Source organism: Syzygium oleosum, unplaced genomic scaffold (genome assembly GCF_021117445.2).
Source record: "Syzygium oleosum isolate NSW1041296 unplaced genomic scaffold, Sole_v2.1 Sole_v2.11, whole genome shotgun sequence".
NCBI classification, from domain to species: Eukaryota; Viridiplantae; Streptophyta; class Magnoliopsida; order Myrtales; family Myrtaceae; genus Syzygium; species Syzygium oleosum.
In genome coordinates this window covers 3,884,459-3,908,053 of record NW_026607495.1, presented here as the reverse complement: position 1 = coordinate 3,908,053, position 23,595 = coordinate 3,884,459, and the positions used below count along the sequence as shown (strand labels likewise).

At 41.6% G+C, this 23,595-nt stretch overlaps 2 protein-coding genes and 1 pseudogene across 2 annotated transcripts; all 3 read right to left on the bottom strand.

The window, feature by feature from the left end:
- Positions 1 to 890: 890 nt before the first annotated feature.
- On the bottom strand, positions 891 to 4,098 carry LOC115661573 (cysteine-rich receptor-like protein kinase 34). The gene is made up of 7 exons (XM_030583815.2): positions 3,073 to 4,098; positions 2,693 to 2,821; positions 2,291 to 2,412; positions 1,988 to 2,198; positions 1,605 to 1,842; positions 1,320 to 1,470; positions 891 to 1,200 (listed from the first exon to the last, which is right to left on the bottom strand). Exons 1-7 carry the CDS (start codon positions 3,995 to 3,997, stop codon positions 973 to 975), a joined length of 2,004 nt encoding a protein of 667 aa, XP_030439675.2. The 5' UTR covers positions 3,998 to 4,098; the 3' UTR covers positions 891 to 972.
- A 3,908-nt stretch (positions 4,099 to 8,006) lies between these two features.
- On the bottom strand, positions 8,007 to 8,442 carry LOC130139380 (cysteine-rich receptor-like protein kinase 22; annotated as a pseudogene).
- An 11,016-nt stretch (positions 8,443 to 19,458) lies between these two features.
- On the bottom strand, positions 19,459 to 23,332 carry LOC115673784 (cysteine-rich receptor-like protein kinase 25). Its single transcript, XM_056316156.1, has 7 exons — positions 22,531 to 23,332; positions 21,116 to 21,244; positions 20,879 to 21,000; positions 20,537 to 20,747; positions 20,113 to 20,350; positions 19,892 to 20,033; positions 19,459 to 19,785 (listed from the first exon to the last, which is right to left on the bottom strand). Exons 1-7 carry the CDS (start codon positions 23,330 to 23,332, stop codon positions 19,459 to 19,461), a joined length of 1,971 nt encoding a protein of 656 aa, XP_056172131.1.
- Positions 23,333 to 23,595: the final 263 nt, after the last annotated feature.

The following is a 23,595-nucleotide window of genomic DNA, read 5'->3' as shown; positions in this document are numbered from 1 at the left end:
CCCACGCTTACACCCTTACCGGCTGGATTTCACTATGTAATCAAGAGGAATTACAACTTCTGAGTGTTAACACTCTTGTGTATGATAGGACTCTCTATCTCACACAATCACTCTTACAAAGTGTTCCTCAAGATCTTAATATTTGGCTCAGAATGACAAGAGAAAAATGATTGGATTAAGCTCAGACTTTGGACTTGTTGATTCTTGATTCTGTACTTCCTTCTGCTGCTCGTTGATCTCCTTAAATACTCCTCTGCTTCCAAACTAGCCGTTGGACAGCTTTCAGAGGATCATCTTCCAATCTTTACCTTGGACAGATTTGTATAGTAAGGATTGAGTAGCCGTTGGTTGACAGATTCTGAATCCCGCTGATTCTGGTTGCCCATACAATCAGAATCTTGGTTTCCATAAGTAGAGCTTTATCCGTTGTAATGTATACTTGTCGTAATGTTTGATTGTCAATCAATTATAGCCTTAGATTGAGACAATCAAAACTTTCCTTCTGTGAAATCCATGCTAGATCACTAGCTGTTGTGTTACGTTCTGAATTCTGTGTCTGAAGATATTCTGCGTCTGCATCAGAAGAACTCCTGCGTCTGCGTCTGAATAATTTCTTCGTCTGCATCTGCATCTGAATAACTTCTGCATCTGCATCTGAATAACTTCTGCTTCTGAATCTCAGAACTTCGATTATGTGGGTCTTCAAAAATATACTTGACAGATTGTAAAGTCTGAATAACTTTCTTCTGAGCTTCCAGAATATACAGACCTGGAATAGTTCAGAATAAGTATCAGATTTACAATAACATAGAAGGTTTTGTCAACTTCAAAATTAATAGGAGTTTTCCTCAACAACTTCCACTTTCAGCTTCGATCCTTCGGTAATAATATCATCTAGGGTGTGGATCCGTCATGGAAGCTTCGTTTATTGATGTCGGTGATGAGCGATGAACAGCGGCAGTCGACATTTCTCTACCACTGGCATCTGTCAAAATATGCAGGCCGTGTCGGCATTGGGAGGGTCGTGCTCTGGCTCCCGAGCATTAAAACCACCGAAGCCATGGTAGGCCGTCTCGCTACGTTCTCTTGAACACATAACAATGCAATGTGGATGCATCTTAACATTTCGCTTCTCGAGCTGCCATTTAACATGGGATCTATAAGGTGAAAAGGTGTACCCTTTCTCCAATTTTTCCATGCCTGCAGTACACAATCACAAAAGCAACTAAATGCGTTTTGTAATTTCACATGCGCAAGGAGAAGCATTATAAATTTTCACTAACTAAATTACTGGACAAAATTCCACAATTTATACTCACGTAGCCCAGTAGGTGCTCGGAAGTCCCCGAATTGCTGTTGTATGAATTCTTCTTGCCACTGATGATCTCTAATACCACTACGCCGAAGCTATACACATCGGTCTTCACAGAGATCTCTCCATGTCTTACATATTCGGGAGCCATATAGCCACTGTTACACGTAAAACAAATGGATCCAAGAATCATCAATGGGGAAACTGAAATTGGTGCCTGTTATCATTGTATGCTTTCCTTGAAAGGATGAAATAGACAAAGGAGCATTAGGTAAGTCTATTTTAAACTTACAAAGTTCCCGCTATTTGTGCAGTATTTGCTCTACTTTGGTCCAAAAGGAATAACCTTGCCGTGCCAAAATCAGTTATCTTGGGATTCATGTTCTCATCCAGCAGAACATTGCCAGGCTTCAGATCGCGGTGTAAGATCCTAAAGCGTGAATCCTCGTGCAGATAAAGAAGTCCTCGAGCGATTCCACTTACTATACCGAAAGACCTCTCCCAAGTTAACAACATACGTTTGATTGAATCTGCAAAATAGACATTGTTTAGGTTCTTAATTGTTCTGCGTGTAATGCAAAGTACTACCAAATGGTTTGATGCAAAAATCTGTCCAATCAGTACATTTACTATCATTGAAATGGAAGCGACAAATTTGAACGTCCTAGTTCGTACCAGAAATGAATCCTTCAAGGCTTGCATTGGGTGCGAACTCAAGAATAATAAGTCTTTCCCCTTCTTCCAAGCAATAGCCATGGAGCTTAATCAGATTTTTGTGCTGAAGTCCGACCAACAGAGTGACCTCATTCTTGAACTGTTGCTGACCTTGATTAGAACACCCCTCAAGCCTCTTCACAGCAATGTCTTGTCCATTTTCAAGCTTGCCCTGCAGTCAAATTTTCATTTGCAAGAAACAACGTTTGTCTCCTTGTAGTGATGTAATTCCCAAATAAACATCGACAAAAATTTTCCAGCTACCCGATACACTTTTCCGAATCCCCCTTCTCCAAGCTTATTGCCTTCTGAAAAGAAATTTGTGGCAGCCCTGATCTCGCTTAGTTTGAACTGTAAGCTTTCAGCAGTCTTGACCTCCTCTTTTGCTGAAGAAAATGCAGAGCAATCAACATGAGATCTCCAGAATCCGATCAGAAAAGTAGATAAAATTCTCTTGTTCTTAACATGCCATTTGGGCTTTCTTAATTATTTAACAAAAATGTACGATTGGTTTTAGATTCTGCACCGTTTCTCAGAAGGGGAATATAAACCAAAATCACGCCGCTCTCTCTCCCACACTAGTTTAATTCTTATGCTAAGCTTGATAAGAAGTCATCCAATACCAACCAAAATGCAGAACGCAAAACTACCGATAAATCCACTAACCAGATGAGACCTTCCATGGATTACTTCTTCTCCTTCTAATAAAGCAATACAAGGAGACAATAACCATCACGAAGAGAATTGCCGAACCTACCACAGCAACCACAATGCGTAATGACTTCGAGATATTACCTGCCAACATCAAGCAATGCGTTTAATCCAATTTGAAATTGAAACTCATGATTGTTAGCATTTCAAATTAAAATGATTCTATCTATAGCACGGACATCCAAACATTGGGCCCTACTAATCCCCATTGATACATGGACAGGCAATTTCATGTGTATTCGATAAGACTTTATCCCACGTAGCAGCCGCGGACTCTGAATGAGAGCTGTGATTCATGAATGTAAAATCAGCAGTAACCTTAAAGTTGAACCAACCATTGGTGACTTGGGCATTTGCAGGTAGAGGAGCAGCAGGGTCGGCCTTGGCGACGGCAGTTGGTGGTGGCGGAGGTGGCGGCGGATTGCTGAAATCGGAGTCGAAAAACCTGTACAAGTCCCATCGGAAAATGCAGCTCGGCTTGTTAACACCGCCACCTCGTTTTCCATGGCAACATCCTTGATAATCATCTATGCAATCCGACAAGCAACTCTGGCAATCAATCTGAGACAAATCGGGGCTGCACTGCAACAGCGCGAATAAGGTCTGAAAGTTCGGCAACGCCGTCCTCCATGCCGCGAACTTGAGCTCCGACGTCCCCATCGAAGCCCCCGCTGCCAGCTCCTCCGTGAAGTTCCTCCATATCCGATCGAACTGATCCTGATCCATCTGGAGGTCGCCGGTGTTGTAATAGCTTAACGTCGGAAATGTCTGCTTCACGCCGTACATCGGACGATCAGCGTAACGGATGATGCAGACAGAATCTCCTGTCCCCAAGGACCACGCAGCTTTCTGGTTCGGACACTTGATAATTAAATCTTCAGCAGCAGAGTTTATGCACTTGAAGCAAGTATCGTTCGAAGAGTCGCCTCTGCAGAAACCGAGCACGTAAACAACGTCCGAGCCGTTCCCTACGTTCCCAGAGTAGAACCAGCCATTCGAAGCCATTTCGCTAGGCAGGGAAGAGAGGACGAGCTCACGGTTCTTGGCATAGTTGCTGGTGGCCGTGAAGTTGCCCGTGTCATAGCAGTGTTGAGCGGTGGAGACTTTAAACGTTAGGATGTGAAGACAGAGAAGGACAGAAGGAAGACGACGAAGGAGAAGAAGAAGGATCGAAGGAGGCTGTGCAGACACGGTGGTCGCTGGCTGCTTCAGCTCCATTGTTGAAGATGAGACGCATGAGTCGTCCCCTGGGGAAGTCATGGCTGGAGTTTGGTAATGCCTGGATCAAAAAAGTGGTTGATAGAGATTGAAGTAGATGGGGACAACAGAGGGAGAAGACCATGTCAAAGCGCGTTTGCGTGACAAACACAAAATCAAGGAATTATGCAAATGCAAATGCAAACGCTAACCCTTGACATACCACGGGGGTGGCTTGAATGGCACGGGCTACTATTCCACAAAAAGCGAGGTCACTCTCGCAGAGGCTAAAATTGTTCGTGGGAGCATCGCGTGCATCTAGCTTAATGCGGATGAGTTTTGGAATTTCGGCACCGCGGTGGGCTGCATCAATTTGCTTGTCAATCTCGGACTTCTGGATCACGAATAGAGAGTAGATCATGGATTTGGAGGCCCGTGGGTCTCGCCCAGGCCCGGTCGGCCCAAATGGCAACATGGGCATGCCTGAGAATATGCATATCAACACAAATTGCTCGATCTGTTGCTTCTTACTTTCGCGTTCTCGCCTATGTTTGCTTAGCCAGACCCAGTGGCCGCCACCACCATGGTGGTCAACCCCACCAGAGCGAGAGAGTTTGTGTTTGTTGCCAACGGTGTATTCAGGTGATGGCGATAATGGTGGTTGGAAAGGCCGCGTTGGTGGCAACAATGCTGGTGGCGGAGGAGTCTCGGGGTGAGGCGCGATGACGGCGCCCCGGTGCGGCTGTGGCGACGTTGAGCGAGGGGTGGTGATGGTTGAAGGAGGATTTTCCTGTGAAAAAAAAAAAGTGTTTGGTTGCTGGTAAAGAAATAGAGTTATGCGGCAACATCCCAACCATTCATATGCAATGGTTGATGGGGCACACTATGGGAAAAGTGTCAAAAAAGTCCTAAACATTTGTCATTGATTTCAATTTAGTTCTAAACCTTTTTTTGGTGTCAATTCAGTCCAAAACCTTTTGCGTTTATGCCAATTTAATCCTAAACTTTTTTTTGTGCCAATTCAGTCCTAAACCTTTTACATTTGTGCTAATTCAATCATAAACCTTTTGTCTTTGTGTAAATTCAGTCCTTCCGATCAATTTTGGCCGGCTTTTACTGACGTGAATGCCGGCCGGCCAGCAGCCGATCACCGGTGCTGACGTGGACAACTTTTAATAATCTTTTAATATTTTTTGAATTTTTATTTATTTTTTTCTTTTTTTCTTTCCTCTGTCCTCCCTCCTTCCTCTAACTGATCGCCGAACCAGCAACCGACCAGAGGCCAAAGGCCAGCGAGGCTCTACCTTGCCAGATCCAGCAAGGTTGGGCCTCGCCTAGCCGTTAGCAAGGCTCGAGCCCTCACCAGAGGCCTTCAACGTCGTAGCCACCTGCGAGTGCTCGAGCCTCGCCGGATCTGGCAAGGTCGAGCCTCACCGGCGGTTGGGCGAGGCCCGACCTCGCCGACCTCGCCAACCTCACCTGCCCAGAGCGAGGCCGCCCTCACGGCCATCCGGCGAAGCGACCTCGCCGGCCTCTAGCCTCTGGCCAGTTGCTGGACTGGAGGAAGGAGGGAGGGGAGGAAAAAAAAAGAAAAAAAAAATATTAAAAATATTATTAAAAATTATCTACGTTAGCATCGGTGGCTGGTCGACATCCACATCAGCAAAATCCAGCCAAAATTAGTCTGAAGGACTAAATTGGTATAAAGACAAAAGGTTTAGGACTGAATTGGCACTACTGCAAAAAGTTTAGGACTGAATTGGCACCAAAAAAAGGTTTAGGACTAAATTGGTACCAATGCAAAAGGTTTATGACTTTTTTGATACTTTTCCAGGCACACCACAGGGGACACCTAAAACTTACTTTTCTGACTTTCGTTCCCTAAGGTCTTACAGTGTGCCTAAGGCGACAAAATATAAATTTTGTGGTACATTGCATGTTTGTATTTAATGACAGCCGTGATTTTTTCTTCCAATGTTTATTATATTTGTTAGATGTATACAAGAATATATAAATGTGGTAACTTACAACCTACTAGCTAGCCGAAATAAATGTATGACACTCATATATACAACTGACTTTCAAAGATATAATGTGGAAAACTCTGTCAAATTGCTCGTCAATTAATTCATTCCACAAAAGGGCCAACTTTATATTCAATCTGTTAATCTAGAAGCAAGGGCGCATTTAGAATAATAATTAGTAGACTATAATACCCTCAATACTGTGCATTTGTGGAATTAAATGCTTTAATTGGTAATTCACTTGTTTTATACGTAATAAATTCAACCATTAGACATCAAGAGTAACAACTTTCGTATATAACTTAGCATTTCTTGTGCACAGCGACTACATGTTAAAAGTTGATACTATTTTCTCTCATGTTCAAAGAAAATCTTGATCACCAATCGAGCCAAAGGCAAAGAAATCATTCGTTTTTGTCGCCTTAGGTATACTCTAAGGCGACAAAATTATCAGTATCCCTAAGGCGACAAATTAGACTATACCTAAAGCGACGAGAATTTGTGGCCTCAGGTATGGCCAAAAGCGACCACATACCAAAGGCTACAAAATCTGACATTTGTCGCCTTAGGTCATTGTTTATGATGAAGGGCAACAAAACTTTTTATCTGTGTTACCTTTGGTCCGACCAAGGGCGAGAAAATTTCATGTTGTCGCCGTAGGTTAAAAAAAAATCCCATCTTTGGTTGAATTAATGGCAACAAAGTTCTGGTTTTGTCGTTTAAGTTTACTTAAGGCGACCAAACTCGTTTTGCCACCTTTGTCCATCCTAAGACGACAAAATTATGATTGTTATCTTAAGTCGCACCTAAGGCGACAAATTAGGTAACCTGAGGTGACAAAAGTCATTTTTGTCGCAAAAGAAGAATTTGTCGCCTTAGGTTGTTTTCTTGTGGCAACTCTTGAGGTTCACATTTTTATGTGGTGTTAAGAGTTTCACCGTTTATGCATGAAGTAACCTATTTTTTTTTTAATTAGAAAAAGGATTGGTTTTAATTTTGTTTGAATTTGTGAATTGTTATAGTGTAGAGTTTGGTTTTTCCCACTTGTTGATGTCTTCAATGGTTTGATGCTCAATGATAATCACATCTCGACTTCTAATAACTTTCTTTGCAGTTGGATCCCATAATCTGTAGCCAAACTCTTCATGTCCATAACCTAAGAAGATACACTACTTAGACTTGTTATCAAGCTTAGATCTTTCATCTCTTGGAATAAGCACGAATGCCCTGCAAGAAAAGACTTTTAGATGATTATATGAAACATCTTTAGACTCTTTGCGGGACATCCCTCTTAAGAGGAATTGATAGAGAAAGGTTAATTAAGTCCATTGGTGTTCTCATCACTTCACCCCAGAATAATTTAGGCAACTTTACATGAGAAAACAGACATGTATCTGATCATTAATTATCCGGTTCATTCTCTCTGCAACCCCATTTTATTTGTGGTGTTTTTGGAACAATCTTTTTAAACTTGATACCGTGATCTTTGCAATAACGTTCAAACGGGCCTTTGATACGTACAAACCAGCAATTTCATGTATATTGGATAAGGCTTTATCCCATGCAGTAGGCGAGAACTCTGAATAAGAATTGTAATTCATGAATTTTAAATCACCAGTAACTGTAAAATAGAACCAACCATTGGTGACTTGGGCATTTGCCGGCTGAGGAGCAGAAGGTTCGCTCACGGTGGCTGCAGTTGGTTGCTGTGGAGATGGTGGCGGAATGCTGGGATCGGAGTTGAGAATCGGGTACAAGTCCCATGGGAAAATGCAGCTTGGCTTGTAAACAGACCGCTTAGTCTTCCGTGGCAACATCCTTGATAATCATTAATGCATTCTCACAAGCAGCTCTGGCAATCAACCCGGGACAAATTGGGGCTGCACTGCAATAGCACGAACACAGTCTGGAAGTTCGCCCCCTTCCGCAAACTTGAGCTCCAACATCCGCCAGCACCTCTGTCAAGTTCCTCCATGTCTGATCAAAGTGATCCTGATCCATCAGGATGTCACCAACGCGATGAAATTTTAGCGTCGGAAATGTTTGCTTCATGCCATACATCGGAATATCAGAGTAACGGATGAAGCATGGACGATTTACTGTCCCCTTTGAGTATGCAGCTTTCTGGTTTGGACACTTGACCATCAAATCTTCAGCAGTAGCGCTTATGCACTTGATGCAGGTGTCGTTCGAAGAGTCGCCTCTGCAGAAACTGAACACGTAAAGACATCTGAGCCATTCCCTACCTTCCCATAGCAGAACCCGCCGTTCAAAGCCATGTTGCTAGGGAAAGAAGAGAGGAGGAGCTCGCGGTTCTCAGCACAGTTGCCGGCGGCCATGAAGTTGCCGTGTCGTAGCAGTGATAATCGTCATGTCGAATGCTAGGATGTGAAGACAGAGAAGGAAAGAAGGAAGACGAAGAAAAAGAGGGGGGATTGAAGGAGGCTGTGCAGACAGAGTGGTTGCAGGCTGCTTCAGCTTCATAGTTGAAGATGAGAAGTATGAGTCATCCTCTGTGATTGTGAGTGAGGTGAATTACGGAGGTCATGGTTGGATTTTGATGATGCTCTGGAGAAAAACTTGAAGAAGAGATTAAAGAGGATCAGGACGATAAAGGAAGAAGACCAACACAAGCTCTTCGAAAGGTAGACGTTGCGGAAGCCAAGCGATCGAATAATAAATTTGACAGAATAAGAAAATAAATCGGATACTAGATTTACGTGGTTTGGTCGTAGTGACCTACATCCACGGGGAGAGCAATACGGAATTTCACTATAGATCAAGTGATACAGCGTAGATTACAATCATACTCGAGTCACTTAAACATTCTCAGTATTTCCCAAGCTCCAATTACACTCAATAATGCACGCAGTGTTTAGCCCCACAATTCCTCATGAAATAATCTCTCAATCTCGCGAAAGAATTATATACAAATTCTTACCACAAGAATTTAATCGGCTTCAACACTAACTTCATGGATGTAATTCACAAATTCCCTCTGCACGTCTTCGCACACCAAGCGCTCGCAAGCCAGCGGCGCTTCAAGAAGTCTTCTTCATCAACAATAGCGCATCAAGACTTCTTTTGCTTGCGGCCAAGTTCAAGAATATATATATATATATATATATATATATATATATATGTATGTATGTATGTATGTATGTATGTATGTATGTATGACCAAGAAGTGAACGCGCAATGGCCGACTCCAGCTTGGAAAGGGATTCCATGCGATCAACAAGTCCAAGTTTGGACTTTCCTATTTCGTCTTTCTTTGGCAGACCGTGACTCCCACTAGAATTAGGAAAGAATAAAATATTCTTTCTATTTTCCTTTTCTTTCGTTTGCTTCCGACTCTTGCACATTAGGAAAGCAAATTTCCAATATTTCCTTTTGCACGATTTCGGACATCCGCAAATTCTCAATTCGAAATATTTAAATTTTCGCTTCGGGCTCAAACTCGAGACATATTTTCAACAATCTCCACATTGGCTCGACGTTTGAGCCAAGTAACAATCGTTTTGATAGAATCCAAATTTCGCTACTACTCTCCCACAGCCCCAATGGGCTCAACCGCCACAGACATCTTCTAAGTCCAACCCTTGCTTGAACTTCGCCATAGCCGTGGACCACATCAGAACACCAACTCCACATGCACCTTTAACTGCTTCACAAGGATTTTCCGACACAACCTCCTCAACTGCAGATAAAGCAAAACCATCGTTACATCCATATCTATTCGGAGATCGAATATGTACCTTGTCAATATCAGCAGTTACAGCAACTGTCGGTTCTATAGACTCCACCTCGCTACAAGCACCATCTGTGTCGATTACTTCGCTAGTACCCGCTACCTCAGGAGTTTTTTATTACAACTTCACCTCATGCTGAACACTGTTCAGATCCGTATGAACACTACCAATAACACTCCTACCCAGAAGTACTGGAGACTCGTTAAATGAAACTTCTCTGCTGATAACAGGTGAATTTAATTCCGTGCACCACAACTTACAGTCCCGCTCACCTTGTGCATAACCTAAGAACATGCACTTTCTTGCCCTTCTATCGAGCTTACCATCACTAACTCGAACATAACATAGGCAACCAAATATTCTAATAACAGAATAATCAGCAACGTTACCTGACCACGTTACCTGACCACACTTCTTCGGGAGTCCGACATCCAATCGCAGTCGATGAGGATCTATTCTTCATGGAGCTCGCCGTACTAAGCACGTCCGCCAGGAATCTCCTAGCCATACCAGTACTAGAAAGCATTTTATGGGCCGTCTCTAGTAATGTTATGCTCGTCAACTCTGCAACATGTTGTGGTTTATTGGCACTAGTGCGGTGTTTCGCTATGCCTTCTTTCATGCAGAATTCGTTTAACAACTTTGAGCAAAACTCCATACTATTTTCAGTCCGCACCTGCTTGATCTTCTTACCAGTCTCCTTTTCGATCAAAACTTTTAACTGCATGATCCTGACAACAGCATCAAACTTGTGCCTTAGCACAAACACCCAAGTCTTCCTCGAGTAGTCATCAACAACTGTTAGCATAAATCTGACACTCTTTCTTGAAGGAAACCGCGACAACCTGTGAACATCCAAGTGAATCAATTCTGCAATTTCCGTGGTTGCTCTGACAATCGTATTGAACTGCACTTTCTGCCGTTGGTCTAAATCACAGCACCTGCATACATTCAGTTCGTTAGCCACATAACCACATAGCAAATTTCTTTCACTTAGAACCCTCAGGCTTCTCTCGCTAATGTGCCCCAAATGCATATGCCATAATTCAGACTCTCGAACAGATGCATCCGACGTCTCTACAGCGAATTCCGTCACTGTCTCACCTTGCAGCTCATACAGGCCACTATACTTGATTCCTTTCATTATCACCAAGGCACCTCGAACAATTTTCAAAAGTCCACATTCAGAAGAATATCGACACCCAGCTGAATCCAGGGCACTCAAGGGAATTAGATTTTTCTTCAACTATGGAACATGCCTCACTCCAGTCAATGTCCACATGATACCATCATGCATTCTGATTTTAATATCACCAACACCTGCAACATCGCATTCAGTGTTGTTCCCTAACTGCACTTTACTACTATCCGTGCACTGATAAGTAGTAAACCATTCCTATTTAGTGTAATGTGAAAAGAACAACCAGAATCCATAATCATTCCGTCAAATAACGAATCATCAATGATAGACAAGATATAATCAGCATTATCCAAATTACTGTCTCTTATAGCCGCAACATCATCCGCAGACTCAACTCTAATTCATTTACCCTTGTTGTTCTTTAGTTTAAGACAATCCCTTCTAAGATGCCCCTTCTTGCCACAACTCCAACAAACAACACCACCAGTCCTAGACTGACTTCGTCTATTTGAGTTCATACTACTCCTGCTAACATGTGTACCAGTTCTTCCTCTATTTTCACCAGATTCTCTTCTACGGATACCCTCACTCAGAATTAAATCTCAAACACCATCAAATGTCAAACTTGTTGACCCAAAGGAATTACCAACAGCAGTAACAGTAGTATTCCAACTATCAGGCAATGAGGATAATAAAATCAAAGCACGTACCTCATATTCAAAGTCAATGTCAACTGAACTCAATTGACTAACAATCACATTGAATTCATTAATATGATCAGCAACTGACGCACTTTCGCTCATCTTCAAATTAAACAGACGTCGCATCAAATAGACTTTGTTGATCGCAGAGGGCTTCTCGTACATGTCCGATAGGGCTTTCATCAAACCCGCAGTGGTCTTCTCATTCACGATGTTAAACGCAACATTACTAGCCAACGTCAGTCGAATAACACCCAAAGCTCGTCTATCAAGCAATTCCCAATCAGCTTGCTTCATTGTTTCTGGCTTCTCCCCAGATAGGGGCAAATGCAGTTTCATCTTATATAGATTATCCTCAATCTGCATCTTCTAGAAACCAAAATCCTTCCCATCAAATCTGTCGATTCTCACTTTTCCTTCTTCTGTTGCCATCGATTCGCTTCAACTTAAGCAAGCCTAGCTCTGATATCAATTGTTGCGCAAGCCAAGCGATCAAACAATAAATTTGATAGAACAAGAAAATAAATCGGACACCAGATTTACGTGGTTCGGTCGTAGTGATTTACATCCACGGGGAGAGCAGCACGGAATTTCACTATAGATCAAGCGATACAATGGAGATTACAACCATACTCAAGTCACTCAAACACTCTCAGTGTTTCCAAGTCCCAATTACACCCAATAACGCACGCAGTGTTTAGCCCCACAATTCCTCATGAAATAATCTTTCAATCTCGCGAAGGAATTATATACAAACTCTTACCACAAGAATTTAATCGGCTTCAACACTAACTTTATGGATGTAATACACCAATTCCCTCTGCACGTCTTCGTACACCAAGCACTCGCAAGCCAACGGCGCTTCAAGAAGTCTTCTTCATCAACAATAGTGCATCAAGACTTCTTCTGCTTGCGGCCAAGTTCAAGAATATATATATATATATGCCCAAGAAGTGAACGCGCAGTGGCCGACTCCAGCTTGGAAAGGGATTCCATGCGGTCAACAAGTCCAAGTTTGGACTTTCCTATTTCGTCTTTCTTTGGCAGACCGTGACTCCCACTAGAAATAGGAAAGAATAAAATATTCTTTCTATTTTCCTTTTCTTTTGTTTTCTTCCAACTCTTGCATATTAGGAAAGCAAATTTCCAATATTTCATTTTGCTCGATTCGGACGTCCACAAATTATCAATTCGGAATATTTAAATTTTCGTTTCGGGCTTAAACTCGAGATATATTTTCAACAGTAAACTGTTTCCAACACAGGGCATGGCCCATGTCATAGCGTTTGCGTGACAAAACGCAAAATCAAGAAATTATGCGAATGCGAATGCAAATGCTAACCCTGGACCTACCATGATGGTGGCTTTAGGGGCATGGGCTACTTCCACAAACGCAAGGTCACACCCACAGAGGCCAAAATCGTTTGTACGAGTATTGCAATCTAGCTTTATTCCGGTAAGTTTCGGAACCCCGGCACACTACGGTGGCCTGCATAGATTTGTATGCCAATCTCAGATCTCTCTCTGGTCACGACTAGAGAGTAGGTCATGGATTTGGAGGCCCGGTCTTGCCTAGGCCCGGTTGGCCCAAAGAGCAAAATTGGGCGTGTCTGAGAAGATATAATCAACATAAATTGCTCAAGCCTATGTTGCTTAGCTAGACCCAATTGTCGCCACCTCCTGGTTGTCAACCGAGAGAGAGAGAGAGAGAGAGAGAGAGAGAGAGAGTTTGTTCTTGTTGCCGATGGTGGTGATGGTGATAATGGTGGTTGGAACTGCCGCATCGGTGGTGACTATGCTGGTGGTGGAACGGTCTGGGTTGCAGAACGATGATGATGCTCCGAAGCGGCAATGGTGACGTTGGGGGAAGGGTAGTGATGGATGAAGGAGGATTTTTCCTCTCTGAGAAAAAAACTTACAAGGTCTTGGGCTGCTGGAAAAGGATGAAGAGAGTGATGTGGCAGCATCCCAGCCGTTGATTATTTGAGTGCTCATGGGACACAATAAGATATATCTAAGGTGGTAAAATAATAAATTTCGTCACCTTATCATATACATAAGGTGACAAACAACTTACTTTTGTCGCCTTAGAGTACGTCTAAGGCGAAAAAATTTCTATTCTGTCATACATCAAATTTTTATATTTAATGAAAAAAAAAACGATTCATTCTTCCAATAATGAAATTAATTATATTTGTAACAAATATACAAAAAATATATATAAATGTGATAACTTACAATCTATTAGCTAGCTAAAAGAAATTTATGAAGCTCATATATATAACCGACTTTCGCAGATATAACACAGAGAACTCCTTCTAATCGCTCATGAGTTAATTCATTCCACAAAAGTGACAACTTTATATTTTTAATTGATTAATCTAAAAGCAAGGGTTCTTTTAGAATAACAATAATTAGAAGAATATAATACCCTCAATGCTATGCATTTATTGAATTAAATGCTTTAATTGGTAGCTCACTTGTTGTATATGTAATAAATTCAACCATTAGATATCAAGAGTGACAACTTTCATGTATAACTCAGCAGTTCTTGTACATACAGAATACACATAAAAATTTGATACTATATTATCTCATGTTCAAAGAAAATCTTTATCACCAATCCAACAAAAGGTGACAAGGTCATTCATTTTTGTTGCCTTAGAAAAATCTAAGGCGAAAAAATTATTAGTATTCCTAAACCCCTAAGGTTTATGGCTGTTACAAAATCTGGTGTTTGTTGCCTTAGGTCATCATCACTAAACGCGAAAACTTTTTTATGTTTTGGCTCCTTTGATCTGACCAAAGGCGAGAAAAATGCATTTTTGTCACCGTAGGTTAAAAAAAATCCCTTCTTCAATCGAATCATTGACAACAGTAACTTCCCCTAGAGTTAACTTGCAAATTGGTTCATCCTCAGGCGACAAAAAACTTTGGGTAACCTGAGGCGACAAAAGTCATTTTCATCGCAAAAAATTTTGTCGACTCAGGCTGTTTTTCTTGTAGCGCTTCTTGAGCTTCACATTTTATTAGTGTTTAGGTTTTTACCATATATGCATGAAGTAGCCTTTTAAAAAAAAATTGAAATGATAAGGTTTGAACTCTTCTTTTTAGAGTGAGCTTCGCCGAAAAGTTATTGTATATTTTATAAACCATATAAATTAATATCATTTGAATAATTAATTTGATTCCATCGTGGGTTCACATGATCAATAGTCTAGATCGATTTAATTTATATAGTCCATAGACTATGCAATATTTTTTTCGAAGTTAACTTATTACTCAATCAGACGCTATAGCAAAATCACTATTCACCTGTACATCTCAGGGGATAATTTCACTAGGGATCCTCTACTTTTACTTGAAATTCAAAACCACGCCCTTGTTTTTTTTCCAAACCGTCCATGTACTTCTTTAGAAAATCACATCATTCGTCCTTTGGTTAATCTCTTATTTTTTCTGACTGATTATTGCTAACATGGACCTTCGAAAAGCTAAGTTGCCGACCAAAAAAATGAGTTGGCAAGGGAAAAGCTCATGTTGATTAAATAAGTAGTAAATTTTCTTAAATAATCAAAACAAATTTGAAAATTAGTAAAACAATAAGCAAAATAGAAGAACTAAAAACAAACAAAATCGTAGCCCACTGACACCAACAGTCATCATCGTCCTGCTCACAGCCTCGAGCAGCCTTGAGTATAAACTTGAAGTCATAGAACTCTTCTTCTCTCTCATGCTTAGTTAGATACACGATGGTGTACCTTATATATTTCCTTCTTCTTGAAGATGAACATAACAAAAAAAAAACTATTGATTTGGACCTCACACATGTTATGTAGTATGCTTAAACAAGGAGGAAGTCCTTTGGTCCTTGAGCCATACTTCCAATTGGTTGGGAACAAATTATGAAAATTACCGGCACAAAACCTAATCAAAATCAAACGTATGTGATGTCCATTCATGTGACTTACCAATTAGAGGCGGGTGTGGAAGTTGAAGGAAATAATTAAAAAAAAAAAGTGACGTGATTAAGTCTAGGGGTGACGTGACAATAATAAGTGACGTGATGTCACGAAAAGCAAAGCGAGGTGATGTCACGTACTCGAATAATTGTAGTTTCAAAAACATGGATCCGACAAATTGATTTACATCTGCCATTTTGCCAGGTGGGGAAAGTCAGAACTCTTACACGTGTTTAGGAGGACCGGTGTGCAAAAAAGAGTATCGGGCCAACCGATATCCTCCCAAAATAGGAAGAAAAGGTTAAAAATATTGGTGGTAGGCTATGAAGCATCGATACGTTGGGGAGGCGACCGTCACGGTGTCGGACATGTGTCGCGTGTCTGACACGCGGTTAACAAGTGTCGGACATCCGACATGCGATCAACGCGCTGGACACACCAGCAACACGCGTGTCCCTTCATCATCGAGAGAGAAATGAGGAAGAAGGTGCAACCGACAGATGAGGAAGAAGGTGCAGATCTCTGGCGCCGAGGACGATGCCCTTCACGCCGTCATCTCCTTCGCCTCCCGCTTCTCCAGCGTTGAGGACCACGCCCTTCACGCCGTCATCTCCTTTGCCTTGCGCTTCGCCGGTGATGGAGGAGAAGGAAGAGGTGGGAGGAGCCTGCGGGTCGTGTGGAGGAGGAAGCTGGAGAGAGGAGGAGGCCGAGGGATGGAGAAGAAGATATTATTAGGGTTTTGACAAAGTGAAGTGGGCTGGGCTTCCAACAATGGGCTGCTTTTTTTTATTTTTGATCTTGTACTTTCCTTTTTTTCAAATTTGATTATTTACTTTTAGTTCCTTAACTAATATATTTATTATACATAATTATTTTTTGAAAATTTATGTGTATAATTTTTTTAGGGTAAATTCATTCTAGGCTTTTTATTATTATTTATTTACTTATTTGAATCAAATTTAAAAATGATAATTTATCATGTATATATAAAAATATATATTTAATATACAATGTGTCCCAACGTGTCGGAATTTTCTTTCTTTTGAGAAATGACGTGTCGCGTGTCATGTCTTATCGCATGTCGCGTGTCGCGTGTTGGTGCTACTTAGGTGGTAGGATGTGACCAAGCACAAAAGATCATAAAATATATTTTCCTTCACTTTACGATATTCTATTAAAATTTTGTTACAATTGATCGCAATCAAGTATTCATAATATCATAAAATACTTTTTTGTTTCATTTTATGAATTTGCACAACCATTGGCAACGTTTTATTGTAATCGAGTGCAAAATATCATAAAGTATGAGAAAATTTATTTACAAATAATTTCGTGTTATTGTAACTGAGTGAATGTCATAACATTCTTATTTTATTTTATGAGATATAGATATTGCCACGTTTGTCAAGAGCAAAATGTCATACAATGTGGATATTTCTATATAATAAGGCTCCATTCATTTGGCAGAAAATATTCTCCAGGAAAATATTTTCCGGGTTTTCCGGTGTTCGGAGGGCGGAAAACGTTTTCCGTAGGAAAATATTTTCCTTCCCCCCTCACAAAATAAGCTAAGTCTATGGAAAATGACTTCCGCTTCTTCAAAAGCGGAAATCATTTTCCGGAGCTTCTTCTTCTTCTTCTTCACTAAGGTCGCCGGCGACCGCCACCGGTTACTGGTCGCCGTGCCGGTCGCCGGTCGCCGCCCGCCGCCGCCGGTCGCCCGCCGCCGCCGCCGGTCGCCCGCCGCCGCCGCCGCCGCCGTCGGTCGCCGGTCACCAGCAGCTGGCGAAAAATATTTTCCGAAACTTTTTCATATTGGTTGCCGAACACCGAAAAATTATGTTCCGGGAAAACATTTTCCAGGAAAATGACTTCCGGGAAAATGGAAAATATTTTCCGCCAAACGAACGGAGTCTAAAAGTTATGACGTTTTAATATAACAAAATGTCGAGCAAAATTTTTTTAAAAAAAGGATCGTACTACAAAGAATGGTTTTTAATTTCCATTTTCGACAAGGGAACCGTTCTACTTTTTATGAGAAGCAATTAAACAGCCTATGAAACGAAAATCGTGGTCATCATAGCACCGTTAGAAACTCAGTACAACGACAACGTCAGGCTAGCATGACCCCTTTATAAAATATGCAATTACTTCTTGGCTATGCTCACTCTGGAAAGAACAAGTCAAATCTTATCATTCACTTGGCAACAAATGTGGTCAAATCGAATAAAAAAAACAATCGAAATTCAAATAAGGAATGCGAGAGAGAGACAGACAGAGGAGTCTTCGTTGTAAAGTGAAGATAATATATTCAATTGCTCGCACTGCGTGTGAATGTAAGAAAAATTTGAGGGTTTCCAATTCCTTTTTCCAACGAAGGACATGGCTGTGATCTGGAACAATGCTTAGTTGCTTCGGAATATACCCCTTGAAATCCAAATTTATATGAGAAGATAAAGCATATTCACATTTCATCCAAACTCAGATGATTAATCACATTGGCTGCAAATTCCTTTAGTTCCACCAGCCATCCATACACAGTTTCTTTTTATGAAGCTGTCAAATAATATTTTGATGAACATTTTAACACCAATATAAGTTAATTTCGTTCCGATTAAAAACAGGTCATTAATACCAATATTAGGGGATTTGTAAGGCAAAACTTCCTTACTGTCATGTTTTAAGTTGTCGCATCACATACCAATATTGCATGTACGCATATTATGAATAAAAAAATATTACAATCGTATCTCATATGTTTTCTTTTAATTGAGAGATAAACCTTTGTGAAGGTATTCGGATCCACTTTAAATAAAACTCCAACATAAGCTCTAACAAAGAATTTACTTGATGTAAATGTTTATTTTTGTAATTTTCTACATATTATTTCTCTCGTAAAAATTCACGTCTAACACCTATTTGGCCTTGTGCAGGGTCATTGACAAGGTCTGTGACCGTTCAATCTCGGAACATGGACCCACCAAAATCAAAAATTGATGGAGTGAGATCCTCTATCCTTGTTGAGCTAGAAAATATTCAAACTTACAAGCTAAGTAGGTTCTGTATGAGATTCATATAATCTAATTATATTAATATGAAATAGGTTTCCAGAAACTGAGTTCATGGAATTATACATTACTTTGTAAGTCAACCCTTTATGGGCTATTACAACATTAACGCGTGTTTATTCAATTTACACTTATCTGGTCATCGGCCTATGATCTCGCAGTCTCCCTCCCTCCCTCCCTCCCTCATCATCTCATCTTGCTACTCAACACTAGAACCATTTGAGCACTTTCCGGCCACGGAGGAGCTAATCGACTAGCTCAACTCGTTGTAGGCCATGGCTAAGATCTCGGATAGAGAGAGAGAGAGAGAGAGAGAGAGAGAGAGAGAGAGAGAGAGAGAGAGAGAGAGAGAGAGAGAGAGAGAGAGGTGTTTATTTGGTGGAAGACATATGGGGAAATATGAATGGAAGGATTCGTGTGAAGTTGCTTGCCTTTTCATCATTACCAATCACTGCCCATTATTATCTTGTAAATAGGCAGGTGATGCAAAGGAATATTTGCGGAATGTTGACAGCAACAAAGCGGTGCGGATTATGTACGAAAGAATATATGTTATCATATATAATGAAAAGTAGTGTGAGAAAATCATGACTATTGAGTGACTCCAATCGTTTCAATTAATTATTGCTTTAGACGAGAAAGAACTTCTATTCCTCGATCCAGTAAAACCACATACAAATATTAATATAAACAACCTTCCATATCCAGTGGATTAAGACATGGTTAGCCTAAAAGAAAAGACACTTTGTACTTTTAGATATACAGGACTTAGGTGTTTGCTCTTTGTTCATAGATGATCTCAGTGGGAATGCGAAGGATCTTATGATCAAGGTCTCTGTAAGACTATCATGACAAAAGATCCACTCACATCACGGTTCATACTGGTCTACCGGTGGATTGGTCTGACATCTCATTGGTCGACAATGGCATCGACCTACCGGTGGATTGGTCCGATTCCAGCTCTTCCATCAGTCTCTCTGTCTTGCTAGGGAAGAAGGCCGGTCGTTGGGGCCGTTCAAGAGTAATAGGGACGCTGCTCAACTCACAGACTATGCTTGCCATTGTGGGTCTTTGATTTGGATCTTCCAAAGTACATAGCAAACCAATTCTGAGGCATCCAAGAACTTCATCCATTGAATAAGCGTCTCCAATGGCAGGATCTAACATTGCCAACGGCGTACCGCCCCTCCAATTCTTCCAGGCCTAGAAACAATTCATTGAATGCGATTTCTCACTGTGTTGAATTTGCTTAGTGTAACGATTTTCATTTAGAGTTATAGAGTCAATTTGTGCAACTTACATGGATAGCAATACCTTCGCTCCCTTCTTCTTGGTAGAAAGAACCATTCTTCTTACCGCTAACGAGCTCCAGAAGTAGGATACCGAAACTATAGACATCGGACTTCACTGACAATTGCCCATTCATTGCGTACTCAGGTGACATGTAGCCACTGCGAACCATTATACACATCAACAATTTAAGCATGGATAAGCCTCAATGAGGAGAGAACAAAGCACAACAATACTTACTAAGTCCCTGCAATTCTTTCGGTGCTTGCTAATGTTTGATCGACTTCGAAAATCCTTGCCATGCCAAAATCGGAAATCTTTGGGTTCATTTCACTATCCAACAAGATATTTCTTGATTTCAGATCACAATGGATGATCTGAATTCGAAAGTCCTCATGTAGATAGCGCATTCCTCGAGCAATCCCATATGCTATTTTGTAACGTGTCGACCAATCCAAGTGCCTACTTTTTTCAGGATCTGCATGTATGTAAAATTGAAATGAGGGTAGCTATGGTTGATAAATCCTCTCGAACAGACTTTATGCAAGGAACTAACTTTAGGTTCCAAAATATAGGGAAACATTGCACATAATCTAAGGCTAATCACATATTCCCCTCACCATGAAAAGCAATAGCTTAGTAATATATTGAAAAGATGACGTACCAAATAAAAAGTAGTCAAGACTTTTATTTTGCACAAATTCATAGACGAGCAGTTTTTCCACACCCTCCAAGCAAAACCCGAGCAGCCGCACGACATTTCGATGTTGAAGCTTCGGTAGCAGAATGACTTCGTTCTTAAATTCTTCGGCACCTTGTCTTGAGCTTTGAGATAGTCTCTTCACGGCTATTAGTACTCCATTAAGAAGCATACCCTAAAAGGTTAGTATTTTGATGTTTAAGTACACATGAGTAGCTTCTGATCACAACTTTTCAAAATTACCAAATCAAAGATTTTCAAGTTTTTTTAAACAAAAGATCTGTCAAGTGCGATAAGTAACAGTACCAGGAAAACTTCACCAAATCCGCCGTTACCCAACTTGTTTTGATGAGAGAAATTGTTTGTGGCGACTAGTATGGTGGCTAAATTATAACGCAAGGGCTCGGAGTTTGTAATTTCAGTTAGGCCTACACGAAGAAACAACACGAGATGGTCATTTCACCGAAAGCATAGAACAGTAAATCCCGCGCACACGGTTCCATCATTCTATCCAATTAGATGACAACGGTACATATTTCGTACTGATTTGATCTCCTTGGACGACCGCAAGTGTCTTGGTCGCATTCCTCCGACGGATACACCAAACGAGGAAGAGAAACACCAGGGTTGTGATGACCGCAATGATTATCACAACAGTTTTATTGCTTTTGCCTACATATGTGCAAACCATATCTCGAATTGCTACCATAGGCCAGAGCAAACGTGAAAAATGAAGAAAAACGAAAAAGAGTACGCTTTATGAGCAAATGTCTAGAACAAATGATGTTGAGAGAATGTATAAGAATAACCATTGATAGAGTAAAAACGACCTTTTACCAATTGTGATCTAAATAATCTAATCTGATAACGAAAAATTAAATATTTCTGTCGCCCATCCCATTATGAATTCCCTTTCCAAAAGATGATGTCGAGAGATTGTATAAGAATAAAATCCAAATTTCTATTATTCGTGGAGAAAGATTTGAGGAAGGATACTTAAAAAATTCAGCATTACAATCTCAATTTTTCTTACCTTCTAAATTTTATTTTGTGCGTTAATTATTTACATTTTTTAGGATATTTTCACTTGTCAAGGTAATATAATAATACTCTATACTTGTTTGTGGGTGTTCGTGTTCGGATTTTACGAGAGAGAGATAGACGAAAGGAGAGTATCTAATTAACATGATAGTCCTCAATTAGAATAAAGTTAGATATTCCTGTGGAGTTAAAAAACTAAATCTCATTGATGAATTTTTTCAAAGTCTCTCTCCTCTCTTTGACCCACTCTCTCTCCCTGTTACTTCTCCGTTTACTGTCTCCACTTCAAATTACCTTTTATTTTCCTTCTTTTCTTTTCTTTTCCTTTTTTCCTTTTTACTTCAGAGGGCCGGCGGGGCTGCTGGACACTAGCCAAGGGCCAGCAACCTCCGCCGGCCACTGAGCAAGGGTGGTCGCCATCCCTAGGGCGAGGTCCACGAAGCCCTCACCGGCTGCGGTCGAGGGTTGCGGCACCCTCGCCAGATCTGGCGAGGTGATGCAACTTCAAAGCTCAAACTCCATGGAAGTCAGCTTCATTACGAAGCCACAGACGCTGGTCCTCAAGAGCTCCCATGGCAAGGCTGGCCTCGCCCAGACCATTGCAGCCATGGACGAGGCCACCTTTGCCCGCAGCCGACGAGGCCATAGCAAGGCTGGTGAGTCTCTTTTCTCTGAACGAAGAAGAAGAAAAGAGAAGTATAGAAGAAGAGAGAGAGTGTGTTACTGTCAGTGCTCTTCAACTCCAAGAGTAGTAAGTTACATCCTGGGAGAAGAGAAGAGGTGGAGTAATTTGATAAGTGGGACCTACTTGCCACGTGGCGACTAATGAATGGAGTGTTTTATGGAAAATCAGACTTACCCTAATGAAAAAGGATAGTCAGGACGGAGGAAGACAAGCTATACAAACACACATGTACCTTCAGGTCCAGTCACCGGAGCGGGAGCAGGAGGTGGAGGGGCCGGCGACGGCAGGGCCGAGGCATTATAAAAGGGGTAGAGCTCGTATCTCAAGTTGCAGCTCGGAGCGAGCAACCTCCCGCCTTGCTTCCCCTGAGGCAGATTAGCGATCCCGAACTGGAGGCACTTGACACAGTCTGATGCCGTCAAGTCCGGTGTACACTGTGCGAGTGCGTACAGCTTCTGTGAGTTCGTGAAATTTGCCTCTGCCACTGCAACCTTCTTCACCGACCCGCCAGCTGAAGCCCTCGTGCCAATGTCGTTCAGGGTTTCTCCAAGGAGCTGCATGAACCGGGTTGGGTCGGTGACGTTCCTGATGTCATCGTACAAAACCCAATCTGGTGATTGCTCCATGGCCGAGAGGATGGGCCAGTTCGAGTACCGCAACATGCACTGGTCATACCAGATTGTGGAGACTCGCTGGTTCGGGCATCTTTGGAGGATATCCCGTTTCCCGGTGGCCACGCAGTGGCTGCAAGTGGTGCTGTTGAGGTCGCCGCGGCAGAGGAAGAGCCCGTAGGCCCGGTCGGGAGGGTTTTGGCCGGCAGCTGCATTGGCGAATCCGTCGGCACTGCCAGTGGCGGCGGAGGAGAGGGAAGATAGGAGGATACGGAGGTTGGATCGGTAGGTGGAGTTGGGAGTGAAGAGGGTGGTGTTTGGGCAATCATGAAACAGATATGCGGGTGCAGCCTCGGTACTGAAAATGTTGATGAAGAAGGAGGAGGAGGAGAGACAGAGGGAGATGATGAAGCATGAATTCATTTTGGCTAAGGCTGATGAACGGATTGGACTTGCTCCTGATTTATAGTAGCATTGTCGAGTACCCATTACATTACGTAAACTACACTCACAGATCCCAATCTTGCGGGGTACGATGAGCTGAGAAAATAAGAAAGGGAGAGAGAGTACGTCTTCGTTAATTGGAGGACGCAAATGCGGAAATGAATAAAGAGAAAGTGGGACCCAGCAACTGATGTGGCATCATATGTCATTCATCGAATGGGGCTGCTGACGTCTGGACCATC